Source organism: Macaca mulatta, chromosome 20, assembly GCF_049350105.2.
Source record: "Macaca mulatta isolate MMU2019108-1 chromosome 20, T2T-MMU8v2.0, whole genome shotgun sequence".
Classification (NCBI taxonomy): domain Eukaryota; kingdom Metazoa; phylum Chordata; class Mammalia; order Primates; family Cercopithecidae; genus Macaca; species Macaca mulatta.
Genome location: NC_133425.1, coordinates 11678926 through 11693985, shown reverse-complemented (window position 1 = coordinate 11693985; position 15060 = coordinate 11678926). Strand labels below are relative to the sequence as shown.

The window sequence follows — 15060 nt, the reverse complement described above, 5'->3', positions numbered from 1 at the left end:
TCAAACTGCAGAGTGTTTAGATGCCATATCAGGCAGACGCAAGCGGCAGATACCCTTACTCATGTGAGAGATGGGATTCTGGGGGTAGCTTGCAGGAATCAAAGGAAAAGCTGAAAATCCAGGTCTTGGATAGAAGATCCAGGCACCAGCCACTGACAGGCAGCGGCTTCAGGGAGATGCCGTCAGAATCAAGGAAGCCTAACAGGGTCACTGTTTAGATTCAGGTTTCCAGGAGTGAGAGTCTGATTGGCAGAGATTGCGTGCTTGGCCCCAGGCTAGAGACTGTCTAGGCATCTTGAAGGACAGTCCCACCAAAACTGCCTGGCCAGGAGGGGGATAGGTCCCCCAAGGAAAACCACAGCACTTAACCTCATCTTAGCTCTAATGTCTGTAAGTATTGGGACAGCAAGTATTTCTTTTTTTATTTTTTGAGATAGGATTTTGCTCTGTCACCCAAGCTGGAGTGCAGTGGTGCGACCTTGGCTCTCTGCAACCTCTGCCTCCCGGGTTCAGGCGATTCTCGTGCCTCAGCCTCCCGAGTAGCTGGGACTACAAGGTGTACACCAACACACTGAGCTAATTTTTGTATTTTTAGTAGAGATGAGGTTTTGCTCTGTTGGCCAGGCTGGTCTTGAACTCCTGGGCTCAAGTGATCGGCCCGCCTTAACCTCCCAAAGTGCTGGGATTACAGGCATGATCCACCACACCCGGCCAAGGACCACAAGTATTACAGTTAGGGTGCTTTTGGCCTTATGTAAGAGGAAATCAATTAACTGTGTCTTCAGTCGCAAAGATAGTTACTATTTTTACGTAAAAAGTACTCTGGAGGTAGAAAAGGCTCTAGAGCTGATTTGGCAGCGTCAGCGTCAGCGTCAAGCACTTCCACTCATTCATTCCATCCTTCTATTCTGTCATTTTTAGTGTTGGTGTTGACCTTTTCATGGCTCCAAAAAGGCTGTTGCAACTCCAGACATTTCATCCTGCCCCTACAATATCTAAAGCAGTCAGCAAGAGAAAGTGGAGCAACTTAAAAAAGCTTTCTCCTCCCTCATCTCTCTCTTTTCAGGCTGTTGCATTTTTCTTTTTTTTCTTTTTTTTTTTTTGAGAGGAAGTTTTAGCTCTTGTTATCCAGGCTGGAGTGCAATGGCGCGATCTTGGCTCACTGCAACCTCCACCTCCTGAGTTCAAGCGATTCTCCTGCCTCAGCCTCCCTAGTAGCTGAGATTACAGGCGCCTGCCACTACGCCTGGCTAATTTTTTGTATTTTTAGTAGAGACGAGGTTTCACCATGTTGGCCAGGCTGGTCTCAAACTACTGACCTCAGGTGATCCACCTGCCTTGGCCTTGCAAAGTGCTGGGATTACAGGAGTGAGTCACAGTGCCTGGCCCAGGTAGTCATATTTTTCAGTGAAGGTTTTCTGTGGTCAGGACTGGTACACATACTGACCCATCGACTGTAACAAGTAAACAGGAACCAGATTGCCAAGAAGAAGGCCTGGCAAACTATGGCTCATAGGTCAAATCTGGCCTGCCATGTGTTTTTGTAAATAAAATTTTATTGTAACACCACCATTATCATTCATTTTTGTATCTTCTATGGGTGTTGTCATGCAACTGTGGCGGACTTGTGTGACTATGGCCCACAGAAAACCTAAACTGCTTCCTGTCTACGGGACACATCTGTTCACGCTCTGGGTTGGTGATGTGGCTGCCCAAACAAAACTGGGTTTAGTTAGCAGGAATGGGAAGCAAAATAGCTACAGGGTAGGTGACAATATCCTTCCACAAAACATCAGTTGTAATTTTTCCAATAGACTAAAATAAATACCTGTTAATAACAAGAGCTTAAGGCTGGCCGCGGTGGCTCACGTCTGTAATCCCAGCACTTTGAGAGGCCAAGGCAGGCGGATTGCTTGAACTCAGGAGTTCAAGACCAGCCTGGGTGACATGACAAAATCCTGTCTCTTCAACAAAATAATAATAAACAAAGAGTAAAAGCTGAAGTTTGTACCCAGGGTGCGCTGTGGTCCATGATTTATTCAAAATTCACCTTTCTTCCTGACAGGTCTGTGTGTCATGATTGCGGCCTCCATTTATACAGACAGGCGTGAAGATATTCACGAGAAAAACATGCAATTCTATTACATGACCGAAGGCGGCAGCTACGGCTACTCCTACATCCTGGCATGGGTGGCGTTCGCCTGCACCTTCGTCAGCGGCATGATGTACCTGATACTGAGGAAGCGCAAATAGAGCCCGGAGCTGGGTTGCTTTCACTGCCGTACAGAATCCACATTCAGATAACCATTTTGTATATAATCATTATTTTTTTGAGGTTTTTCTAGCAAACGTATTGTTTCCTTTAAAAGCCAAAAAGAAAAAAAAAAAAGAAAAAAGAAAAAAAATCCAAAAGAGAGAAGAGTTTTTGCATTCTTGAGATCAGAGAATAGACTATGAAGGCTGGTATTCAGAACTCCTGCCCACTCAAAAGTCTCAGCAAGACACAAGCAAAAATCCAGCAATGCTCAAATCCAAAAGCGCTCGACCGGACATTTCTTAACTGTGGGGCTGTGATGGGAGGAGACGAGAGGCTGGGAAAGCCGGGTCTCTGGGGATGCGCTTCCTATAGGTTTCAGCCGGCCCAAGCCCCGCCCGAATCTCTCTGCTAGTGGTGGGTGGAAGAGGGTGAAGTGCGGTATAGAAGAATGACAGCTTCCTGAGAGGTTTAGGCCGAGTTCCAAGTGAGAAGCAGGTGTAGCCCCTGGCATTCTGTCTGTATCCAAACCAGAGCTCAAACAACCCTCTGGCATAGGGGCAGGTCAGAAAAAGTCTCACCTCAATTTGCCAACAGTGTCACCTGCTTGCCTTAGGAATGGTGATCCTTTACCTGTGTGCCAGATTTCGACTCACCTTCAGGCAAGACCTACAGCGCACCCCCCTCACCCCAGATCTACAGAATCGGAGTCTTCAAGGGATGGGGCTGGGGAATCTGCATTTCTAACACGCTCCCTGGGCAACGCTTCAGATGCATTGGAGTTGGGACCATAGTCCCTGGGCCGGGTGAGCAGAACTGCCTCAAAAATGCTAGGATGTCATCATGTGGAGATGGGGAGGTGAATGTAACCCCCACAGCAGGCCAAAACCTTGGCCTCCATTGCCACAGCTGTCTACATCTAGGGCCCCCAAACCCCATTCCTGGGCCATGTGAACTCATAGACACCTTCAGGGAGTGGGGTGCAGCCTCCTTCCTATCCTATCCCAGAAGGCCTCTCCCTTCTTGTCCAGCCCTTTATGCTACACCTGGCTGGCCTCTCACCCCTATTTCTAGAGCCTCAGAGGACCCACCCACCATTCATTCATTCATTCATTCATTCATTCATCAACATAAATCATGACTTGCATGCGTGTGCCAGGCACAGGGGATACCCTCTCAAAACAATGTCCTCTTAGGGCTCATGGCCTAGTGGAGAAGATAGATTAAAACTTAATTAGAAAAACTGGCTGTGTGCAGTGGCTCACCGTTGTAATCCCAGTACTTTGGGAGGCCAAGGCGGGTAGATCACCTGAGGTCAGGAGTTCGAGACCAGCCTGGCCAAAATGGTGAAACCCCGTCTCTACTAAAAATACAAAAATGAGCTGGGCATGGTGATGCGCACCTGTAATCCCAGCTATCAGGAGGCGGAGGCAGGAGAATCACTTGAACCAGGAGGCAGAGGTTGCAGTGAGCCAAGATTGTGCCACTGCACTCCAGCCTAGGCAACAGAGCGAGACTCCATCTCAAAAAAAGAAACTAATTACACACTGTGATGGAGGCTGCAAAGAACGCCACTAAGAATTCAAAATCATCTGGGTGCAGTGGCTCACACCTGTAATCCCAGCACTTTGGAAGGCTGAGGCAGGTGGATCACGAAGTCAGGAGTTTAAGACTAGCCTGGCCAACATAGTGAAACCCTGTCTCTACTAAAAATACAACAAAATTAGCCAGGCATGGTGGCAGGTGCCTGTAATACCAACTACTTGGGAGGCTGAGGCAAGGAGAATCACTTGAACCTGGGAGGTGGAGGTTGCAGTGAGCCGAGATTGCACCGCTGCACTCCAACCCGGGCGACAGTCTGAGACTGTCTCAAAAAATACATATAAAATAAAATAATTCAAAATCGAGACCTGTGACATGGGAGGGAATCTGCTTTATGCGTGCCTATTTTTAAATGCTCCTGGAAGCATTTAGGCATTTGGATCAGTCTAAATATAGCTCCATTCAGTTCGTGCAGATGACATTTATTGGACAGTACCTGTCTGTAACACCCAGAAAACATGTCTGTGGAGAGGCCCATGGTCCCAACAGTAAATGTGGTGAGAGGGTCCCATAGAGCCAGAGTTTTCAAGCTTTAGGGGTTCCCATGCCACTTGGGACAGGCTGATTCAGCGGGTCTGGGTGAATGTTTTGAAGGTGATTTTAAGACTGTGGTGAGAAATAGGGCTTTTAGGGGCTCGTCCTTCAGGATCAAAGCCTGATGTGCCTTGTGGCAATGCAGGCCACCCAGGAACCATCCCAGGAGAGAAGCTGTTTGCACCTCATTGTTTTTTTCTGCTTAAGTTGGAGCAGGATGCTGGGGGCTGTCCTGGGAGGGGGTGTGAGACCTTGTGCTATTTAAATACTTGTGCACTTGACCTTCTGCTGAGTGGAGTGATGATTTGCCACCAGCTCAGTTCCAGTGGAGCTGAAGACACGTCTGGCTTGAGTAGTTTTAGGGCCACCATGGATATCTCTTCAATGCAAGATTGGCTCTTTGCATCTACTCTTTCATTCATTTGTTTTTGACAGATAGTATTAAATGTTTATCATGTTCCAGGCACTGTGTGGGGCTCTGAAAATACAGGGGTGAGCAAATTCAGATATCTCCCCTGCCCTCATGAAGTTTGGACTCTGAGATATGACCCCCTCCCTATGGAGAAGCCGCCAATGCAGTACGGGGTGGCCTGGGGCCAGAGACAGGACAAATGTCACCTCCTGCCTCCATGAGATACTATCACTGATCATATCGTGGGCAAGAATGTGGTTTACACCCCTAGGATTAACAGGATGCTAGCCAGGCTCATAGAGGAAGTTGAATCTTAAGTTCCCTTGAAACTTTCTACCTTGGTGGCTTTCCTATAATTTTCTTCTTTTTTTTTTTTTTTCCGCTGAATTTCGCTCTTGTTGCCCAGGCTGGAGTGGTGCAATGGCACCATCTTGGCTCACTGCAACCTCTGCCTCCTGGGTTCAAGTGATTCTCCTGCCTCAGCCTCCTGAGTAGCTGGGATTACAGGCGCACGCCACCACGCCCAGCTAATTTTTGTATTTTTAGTAGAGATGGGGTTTCTCCATGTTGGTCAGGCTGGTCTTGAACTCCCGACCTCAGGTGATCCACCGTCTCAGCCTTCCAAAGTGCTGGGATTACAGGCGTGAGCCACTGTGCCCAGCCATCTATAATTTTCTGGTAGTCACACTGGCAACAAAACACCTTAGAACCAGAGATCAACCCCCTCCAAGCAATACGTGAATTCCCTTCACAAGAAACGTCAGGGCTACGTGAGTATCTGTGTTGAATGCAGTCTGAAATGACCCTGTGGATTTTCCTGGCTGGTTGCCACTACTGTACAACATTCAGTGCCCACACCCACCTGTGCCATTAAGGTTTTTTGAGACATGAGAGATGCCTCTTCCCTGCTGTGTGACACGGATTTGGGAAGTTGGAAAGAAATGACAACATCAGGGAGAAAACATCCAAGCTTCTCACCTGTAGGTAGAATCTGCCGCCACTTGGTGCTTATTACCAGTTATTCAAGAACAATAACAACAACAAAATTAGTCGACATCCAAGAAGCAAATATTAGGACCAAAGATAGCATCAACTGTATTTGAAGGAACCGTAGTTTGCGCATTTTATGACATTTTTATAAAGTACTGTAATTCTTTCATTGAGGGGCGATGTGATGGAGACTAACTCATTTTGTTATTTGCATTAAAATTATTTTGGGTCTCTGTTCAAATGAGTTTGGAGAATGCTTGACTTGTTGGTCTGTGTGAATGTGTATACATATACCTGAATACAGGAACATCAGACCTCCTCACTCCCACACACTCTGCTATAGTTTGCGTGCTTTTGTGCACACCCCTCATGAACAGGCTGGTGCTCTAGGATGCTCTGTGTTCACTGATGATGAAGAAACCGAGAACTCCAAGCCTGTTTGTAAACACACTAAACACAGTGGCCTAGATAGAAGCTGTATCATAGTTTAAAATCTGCCTTACGGGATATTACTAAACTCGCTAATAGTTAAAAGGTTACTTACAATAGAGCAAGTTGGCCAGTTTTGTGGTGTTGGGGAAATGTTAGGGCAAGGCCTAGAGGTTCATTTGGAATCTTGGTTTGTGATTTTAGGGTAGTTAGGAACTTCCTACTTAATGTACCTTTAAAATAGTCTATTTTCTATGTTTTGTATAATCTGAAACTGTACATGGAAAATAAAGTTTAAAACCAGATTGCCCAGAGCAAGACTCTAATGTTCCCAACGATGATGACCTCTAGGGGAGAATGCTGCCGTTTTGAGGGGCAGGGGGTCAGTCGATTTCTCATCAAGATAATAATGTATGGTTTTTACAGTGAGCAATTGATAAATGGACAATTTATCACTGGACAGTCTCCCTCTGCTTCTTTAATGGAGCCAGCTTTGCAGCCCTGCAACCTGTGTAGTTGCACACAGTTCCATGCATCCAAGGCCCCCATGCTTGGGAGAATGATCTGCTCGTGCCATTTTAAATTATTTTATATATATCTCTTGTAGAGACAAAGTCTCGCTATGTTGCCTATGCTGGTCTAGAACTCCTGGCCTCAAGCGATCCTCCTGCCTTGGCCTCCCAAAGTGCTGGGATTGCAGATGTGAGCCACTCACTGTGTCTGGCATCAAGTAGAACATTCTTACAAGAAATAAATATTTCATAGTCATGGAGAAGAATGCTCCTAAAATTTATGTATTCGTTCATCCATCCATCCATTCATTCATTCTTTTATGGCGGGGGGTGGTCTCACTATGTTGCCTATGCTGGCTTTGAACTCCTGGGCTCATGTTATCCTCCCACCTTGGCTCCCCAAAGCATTGGAATTGCCAGTGGGAGCCACTGCGCTCAGCTTTAAAGTTCTTCGTATTTGAACAAGTAGCCCAATTTTTTCACTTCTCAGGGATCCCCACAAATGACTGATCCTGTTCTTTTTTTTCAGCCTTCCTGTTCATTGTTACTAGATTGTGTTCTTTCATTTCATTTGTATTTAATAAAGACCTCTGCTTTAAAGGATGAGGTCATGATGGAATGAGACTATTTTCTACTGCATACTCTGCTGAAAACTGAAAAATTCAGACAGAGAGAGAAGGAGAGAGAGAAGGAGAGAGAGAAAGAGATCCCTCTAACTTCTATCTAAGGAATGCCAAAGGTAGCAAAAGCTATCTTTGTATCTTGAGAACACTCATTTCCTTACTGTCACACAGGGTTTGCAAACTAAAATCTTCAGAGACTACTGTCTGCCTTCTTTGTGTTTCTAGATTGGATTTTTTTTTTCCATGTGGCTGGGGGATGATGATCATCCCAGAACACTCAATTTCGTATTTCTTCAATTCAGGAAATCAGCCTCTCATTCATTCATTCATTCACCAAATATTTGCATAGCTGTAATGGTACAAGCATTGTGCTAGGTGTTACGGTGACATCCTGTGTCTTTGTCTCCATTACATACTAGGGACTTTTGGGAGGACATGATTGAACCTTTAGCCACCCATTAGCAGGCCATAAGGAACCCCAACTGGACCCCATTGAGATCACAGCACATCACCCATTGCCTTGATGAACTTAGTCCCTGCCTTGATCTAGATGATATTAGTCTCAGTTTCAAGTTTCCAGGGCTAGATTCTGATGGGTCCATCTTGGGTAACACACTCACTCATCATTGCCCCAGTACTTGGCTGGAGTCAGGAGTGAGATCAAATTATGTAAACATGAGGGTCTGGGTGCAGTGGCTCACGCTTGTAATCCCATCACTGGGAAGTGAAGGCAGAAGGATCACTTGAGGTCATTAGTTTGAGATCAGCCTGGGCAGCACAGTGAGACCCCATCTCTATAAAAACTGAAAAATTAGCTAGGCATGGTGGTGTGCTCCTGTAGTCCCAACTTCTCAGGAGGCTGAGGCGGAGAATCGCTTAAACCTGGGAGGTCAAGGCTACAGTGAGCTGTGATCATGCCACTGCACTCTAGCCTGGGCAACAGAAACTGTTTCAAAAAATAAAAATTCTTACACATTCATGAAATGAACTAACCCCTTTCCAAGAGGCATCTAACCTGAAGTCTCAACCAGTTTCCACTTCCAGCTCCCACTCCAGGGCTATGGGTGATATGCTGTGATCTCAATGGGGTCCAGTTGGGGCTCCTTATGGCCTGGTAATGGGTGACTAAAGGTTCAATCATGTCCTCCCAAAAGTCCCTAGTATGTAATGGAGACAAAGGCACAGGGTGTCACCATGAATTGTCCCCTTGGAAAAGGGACAGGCAGAGAATCAATGTCCAGTGGCCACAGGTTCATTAGTGGTCACAAATAGCAGGAAGCCGCTTCCCTGGCGGGAGGGAGACTTGTGGATGCTCAATCCGTTGCTCTTGGTTCTGCTCAGTGGAACCATCTCTCTCATCCACTGTCCCCTGTGGTCAGATTTAAGATGGGCAGTGTGGAGGAGGTCCTTTCTTTCTTCCTCCGGGTGTGAGGCCTAGTGTCTCAGAGGTGATTTTCAGGGTTGCACAGTTAGAGGCCCTTCTCAGTCACGGATGGGATTCCTTTGGCCATGCAAGATCTTGTCTTTACTTTTTTTTTTTTTTTTCCCCAAAGTACAAAACATTTATTATCACAGAGAATTTGACAGGAATCCAGTAGTGGCTTATGTAGGTAATTCTGCCTATGGCTTTTATGTGATGGGCCTAATAATTTGAGCCACATAAATCCTGGCCCCATGCCTCTGAGCTTTACTGCAGCCTTGAGGCAATAACTGCAAAGCCCTTCTAATCTGAGCTCTCTCTCTCTGCCTGTCCCTCTGTCTGATGAAAAATACTAAAGGACCTAGCATATCTTTTGCTGGAATCCCATATATCTTATCTTCTGCTTAGCTTTTTGCAGCCACACTATTGATCCTTAGTTTATAGCAGGGCTTAGCAGATTATTTGCTTTTATATGGTTTACAAGCTGAGAATTTATTTTGCGTTCTTAAAAAGTTGTGAAAATGGCTGGGTACAGTGACTCACACTGGTAATCCCAGCACTTTGGGAGAGTGAGACAGGAGGATCGCTTGAGCCCAGGAATTTGAGACCAACCTAGGCAACATCACAAAACACTGTTTCTACCAAAACAAAAAAAAGGCAAACTGTGAATGGTGGCGGAGGCCTGTGGTCCCAGCTACCTGAGAGGCTGAGGCAGGAAGATTGCTTGAGCTTGGGAGGTGAAGGCTGCAGTAAGCCGTGATCTTGCCGCTGCACTCCAGCTTGGGCAACAGAGTGAGACTCTGTTTCATCAAAAAGGAAAAAAATGTTGTAGGCCGGGCGCAGTGACCCACACCTGTAATCCCAGCACTTTGGGAGGCCGAAGTGGGTGGATCACTTGAGATCAGGAGTTTGATACCAGCCTGGCCAACATGGTGATACTCCATCTCTACTAAAAATACAAAACTTAGCCAGGTGTGGTGGTGGGCGCCTGTAATCCCAGCTATCTGGGAGGCTGAGGCAGGAGAATCATTTGAACCAGGGCAGTGGAGGTTGCAGTGAGCTGAGATCATGCCACTGCATTCCAGCCTGGGCAACAGAGCAAGACTCTGTCTTTAAGGAAAAAAAAAAAAGTAAAATAATGCAAAGAAGAATATACAACAAAGACTTTATGTCGGCTGGGCATGGTGGCTCATGCCTGTAATACCTGTATTCTGGGAGGCCGAGGTGGGTGAATAACCTGAGATCAGGAGTTTAAGACCAGCCTGGCCAACATGATGAAACCTCGTCTCTACTAAAAATACAAAAAATTAGCCAGGTATGGTGGCGGGTGCCTGTAATCCCAGTTACTCAGGAGGCTGAGGCAGGAGAATTGCTTGAACCTCGGAGGCGGAGGTTGCAGTGAGCCAAGATCACGCCACTGCACTCCAGCCTGGGTGACAAGAGCGAAACTCTGTCTCAAAACAAAAAACAAAAAACAAAAACAAAAACAAAACCTTATGTGGCCTGCAACGCCTGAAATATATACTATCGGCACTTCATAAGAGAAAGTTTATCAACTCCTGGTCTAGCACTTGACTTGTTTATTTCTGTAACTCTCTGAATCTTTGGATTCTCCATCAATGTAGATTGCAGGCTTCAGGCAGAAGGAATCTTAGCAAAGCCACATTTGCTTCCATTTTGCCATTGGACCATGTTTGACCGAAGATTTACTTTTTCTTGTTGGATCTTACTGAAGGGTCTATGAAGTTGAACTTGCCAACATCCTGTTGTATTTCTCCAGTTTCTCCTGATACTACAACATCCACAGGTTCATGGTTGGTGTAAAATAGGTGACAGTTTGAACCAGGCTTCAGCTATGGCCCATGGACCACGTCCAGCCCACCACCTGATTTTGTAAATTAAGTTTTATTGGGACACAGCCACACCCACTCATTTACATAGCATTCATGGATGCTTTCCAAAGCAGAGTTGGGTAGTCTCAATAGAGACCATATAGACCACAAAGTCCGAAATATTTACTATCTGGCCCTTTCCAGAAAAATTTTGTCTAAACCAAATGTTTTGCCATAGCGTGACAAGGGTGACAGCTTCCCAGCCTGAATAACAGTCTCCATTGCCCTCTGACCTGCCACTGCCATTCAGCCAATTCCACATGAGTGTCTGTTGCTTGCAGCACCAACATAAGCTACCAAACTTAGTATTAGTCAAGGGTCTTAGTTGCAAGCAATAGTGACTCTGGCTGATTTAAACAGAAAGGAAATTTATTAAAGGGAAAGCTAGTAGTGCCCAGGCTTGAAAGCATGCAGCCAAATCCCCCCCAGTTGCCTCAGATCGTTCCACAGAACAATTTGGTAAGAAACCCACTGCTGTCGGGGTGGGGCACAGTGGCTCACACCTGTAATCTCAGCACTTTGGGAGGCCGAGGCAGGTGGATCACGAGGTCAAGAGATCAAGACCATCCTGGCCAACATGGTGAAACCTTGTCTCTACTAAAAATACAAAACTTAGCTGGGCATGGCTATGCATGCCTGTACTCCCAGCCACTTTTGAGGCTGAGGCGGGAGAATCACTTGAACCCAGGAGGCGGAAGTTGCAGTGAGCTGAGATGGCACCACTGCACTCTAACCTGGCAACAGAGCAAGACCCCATCTCAAAAAACAAAAAAAGAAAACCACTGCCATCACCACAAGATGGTACCATTTGCAGTCAATATTTGCACCTGTGCTATCCCGCCTTCTGTGGATTGGGAGCCTGGCATGGTGCCTCTGATTGGTGAAGCCTGGATCACATGACCATGTCCTGGCTGCAGGGAAGGTTGGGAAATGATGAGCAGCCAACTTCAGTTTACATCGTGGTGGTTAGTTCTGCAACCCACCAAGACTCAGAGGGAAGGGAATTCCCCAACATACGAGGGAAGTTCAGATGTTGGGCAAACAAAATATCAAATGTCTACTAAATCCTATCAAGTCCAGTTCCCTGTCTACCCACAGCTAATCCCAAACCATATTCATCCATATCATACCTACATATTCTTTGCTATATTATGTATAGTCTGCACTGTTACATACTTAACTTTTTTTTTTTTTTTCCTTTTTGAGACAGAGTCTCACTCTGTCACCCAGGTTGGAGTGCAGTGACAAACTCATAGCTCACTGCAGCTTCAACCTCCTGGGCTCAAGCAATCTTCCCATCTAAGCCTCCCAAGTAGCAGGGACCATGAGCATGCACCACCACATCTGGCTAATTTTTTATTTTTGGGGAGATAGGGTCTTGCTATGTTTCCCAGGCAATCTGGAATTCCTGGGCTCAAGCAATCTTCCACCTTGGCTTCCCAAAGTGTTTTTTTTGTTTGTTTGTTTTTAAGACAGAGTCTCACTCTGTCACCCAGGCTGGAGTGCAGTGACATGATTTTGGCTCATTGCAACCTTCACCTCCCAGGTTCAAGCAATTCTTCTGCCTGAGCCTCCTGAGTAGGTGGAATTAAAGGCATGTGTCATTACCTCCAGCTAATTTTTTTTTTTTTTTTTTTTAATAAACAGAGTCTCGCTCTGTTGCCCATGCTGGAGTGCAGTGGCACAATCTTGGCTCACTGCAACCTCCGCTTCCCGGGTTCAAGCGATTCTCCTGCCTCAGCCTCCTGAGTAGCTGATATTACAGGCACGCGCCACCCACCACTTCCGCCTAATTTTCGTTTTAGTAGAGACAGGGTTTCACGATGTTGGTCAGGCTTGTCTCAAACTCCTGACCTAATGATCCGCCTGCCTCAGCCTCCCAAAGTGCTGGGATTACAGGCGTGAGCCACTATGCCCGACCCACCCCCAGCTAATTTTTGTATTTTTAGTAGAGACAAGGTTTCACCATGTTGGCCAGGGTGGTCTCGAACTCCTGACCTCAAGTGATCTGCCCATCTCAGCTTCCCAAAGTGTTGGGATTACAGGCATGAGCCACCACGCCCAAACCCAAAATGTTTTACATGTCAATATGTAGTATGAATCTCTACTCCTCCCTCAAAACATGTATCTCAAAATTTTCCAGCTTCCAATGCATTTGCTTTATGGCCAGGGGAAGCCAAGCGTCCAGAAAGTGAAAGAGCAGGTACTACTACCACCCCCTAGTGGTGGTGTGTGACAACATGGTATAGCAATAAAGCATTGAAGCAAAGATACCAATTGCACATCCAACTTAGCCAAACCCAGTGCAGCTGATAAAAGCTAATGTGCACAAATCCTGATTAATTTAGAGTTAAATCTGTTACTGCTAGAACATGGCTATGTACCTATTTTCATTTGTCTCAATTTATTAATATATAGTCATGGGATTAGCCATGTGATTTTTGTACTTTTTTTTGGTTAGTAGACTATTACTACATTGAGACAGATTTAGTTTGCAACGGAATGTCAGTGTAGAATTGACTATACTTGCATGAGAAAAAGAATATATTTTCAGTACAAACCTATTATGAACTCTTTATTTATTTATTTACTTATTTATTTTTGAGACAGAGTCTTACTCTGTCGCCCAAGCTGGAGTGCAATAGTGAGATCTCAGCTCACTGCAATCTTTGCCTTCCGGGCTCAAATGATCCTCCCACCTCAGCTCCCGAGTAGGTGGGAGGATCACAGGCACATGCCACTACCCCTGGCTAATTTTTGTATTTTTTTGTAGAGATGGGATTTCGCCATATTGCTCAGGCTGGTCTTGAACTCCTGGGCTCAAGTGATCCGCATGTCTCAGCCTCCCAAAGTGCTGAGATTACAGGCAAGAGCTACCGCACCCGGCCTTGAACTCATTTTAAATAGGTGTATTATGAAAAGTCTTTGTGAGCGTTTTCTTTCAAAAGTTTCTTTCTTTCTCAAGTTTTTCTTGTAAGAACTCCATATTGTATACCTGTAGGGTAAAGTTTTGCTGCATCACCACAATTGACATTTGGGCTGCAGAATTCTTGGTGGGGACTGTCGTGTATGCACACTGTAGGATGTGTGGCAGCATCCCTGGCCTCTACCCACTAGATGTTAACAGTGCTCCCCAACCCCTACCACTGTTGTGACAACCAAAAATATCTCCAGACATTGCCAAATGCCCCATGCAAGGGGTGGGGACAAAATTGCCTACGAGGGAGAGCCACTGCTGTTGGGTCCTGTATACACCAGGAAATACGGTGATTGGCAGCCATGAGGGTGGGGCTACTGGGAGCTATTGCAAATTGCCAGGGAAGGTGATTGGTCTAGAGCAGCTCACACCCATCTGGAAGGAAAGCCAATGACAGTCTCCCCCACCATGGCCCTTGGCGTCTCTGAACAGCACAGGATGTTCCCCATCACAAAGCTGAAAGGGCACATTGGCTCGATTTTTGTCATCATCTAGAACAAACAGACCAGAGAAACCAGGAAGAAACGGCTTCTCTGTGTTTGTAGAAGGACAATAGTGTAATTTCACCAGGGTCCTGAACACATGTGAGGGAAGAGAGGTGTTACTTCACCTTGGCACAGGGTTACTTTAAAGCCCAGATTTTTTTATGTTTATTTATTTATTTATTTTTTGACCTGGAAGGGAAGTTCAGTTGCTGTGGTCTGCCATTGCCTCATCCAGAAAGAAATGATGGCAGGCCAGATGTGGTGGCTCATGCTTGTAAGCCTGGCACTTTGGGCGGCTGAAGCAGGAGGATTACCTGAGCTCAGGAGTTCAAGACCAACTTGGGCAATGTAGTGTGACCCTGTCTCTACAAAAAATTTTAAAAATTAGCTAGGTGAGGTGGCACACACTTGTGGCCCCAACTACTCAGGAGGCTGCTGAGGTGGGAGGATCACTTGAGCCCAGGAGATTGAGGCTAAGTGAGCTGTGATTGTGCCACTGCTCTCCAGCAGTAGAGCAAGACACTGTCTCAAAAAGGAAATGAGGCCAGGCCCAGTGGCCTGCAATCTCAGCACTTCGGGAGCTGAGGCAGGCAGATCACTTGAGGTCAGGAGTTTGAGACCAGCCTAACCGACATGGTGAAACCCCGTCTCTCCTAAAAATACAAAAAAAAAAAAAAAAAAAAAAACTAGCCAGGCGTGATGGCACGTGCCTATAGTCCCAGCCAATCAGAGGCTGAGGCAGGGGAATCACTTGAACCCGGGAGGCAGAGGTTGCAGTGAGCCGAGATCATGGCATTATACTTCAGCCTGGGCGACAGAGTAAGACTCCATTTCAAAAAACAAACAAAAAAAAAAGGGAAGGGAAGGGAGGGGAGGGGAAGGGAAGGGGAAGGGAGGGGTAGGGAGAGGAGGGGAAGGGGAAGAGAAGGG

The 15060-nt window shown here is 46.2% G+C and overlaps 1 protein-coding gene and 1 long non-coding RNA gene across 11 annotated transcripts in view; one reads left to right on the top strand and one right to left on the bottom strand.

Annotated features, from left to right (window-relative positions):
* EMP2 (epithelial membrane protein 2) overlaps positions 1–9917 on the top strand; it is a 58548-nt gene extending 48631 nt beyond the window's left edge. For 2 of the 10 annotated variants that reach the window (XM_077983892.1, XM_015125595.3), the window contains exon 5: positions 2066–4147. In XM_077983892.1, the coding sequence (XP_077840018.1) occupies positions 2066–2253 (188 nt within the window). In that variant the 3' untranslated portion in view covers positions 2254–4147. 10 annotated transcript variants of the gene reach the window in all.
* Positions 9918–12443: 2526 nt separating this feature from the next.
* LOC144338380 (uncharacterized) lies at positions 12444–14816 on the bottom strand. Its single transcript, XR_013412411.1, has 2 exons — positions 13413–14816; positions 12444–12598 (listed from the first exon to the last, which is right to left on the bottom strand). It is a non-coding gene; the product is annotated as an uncharacterized LOC144338380 (long non-coding RNA).
* Positions 14817–15060: the final 244 nt, after the last annotated feature.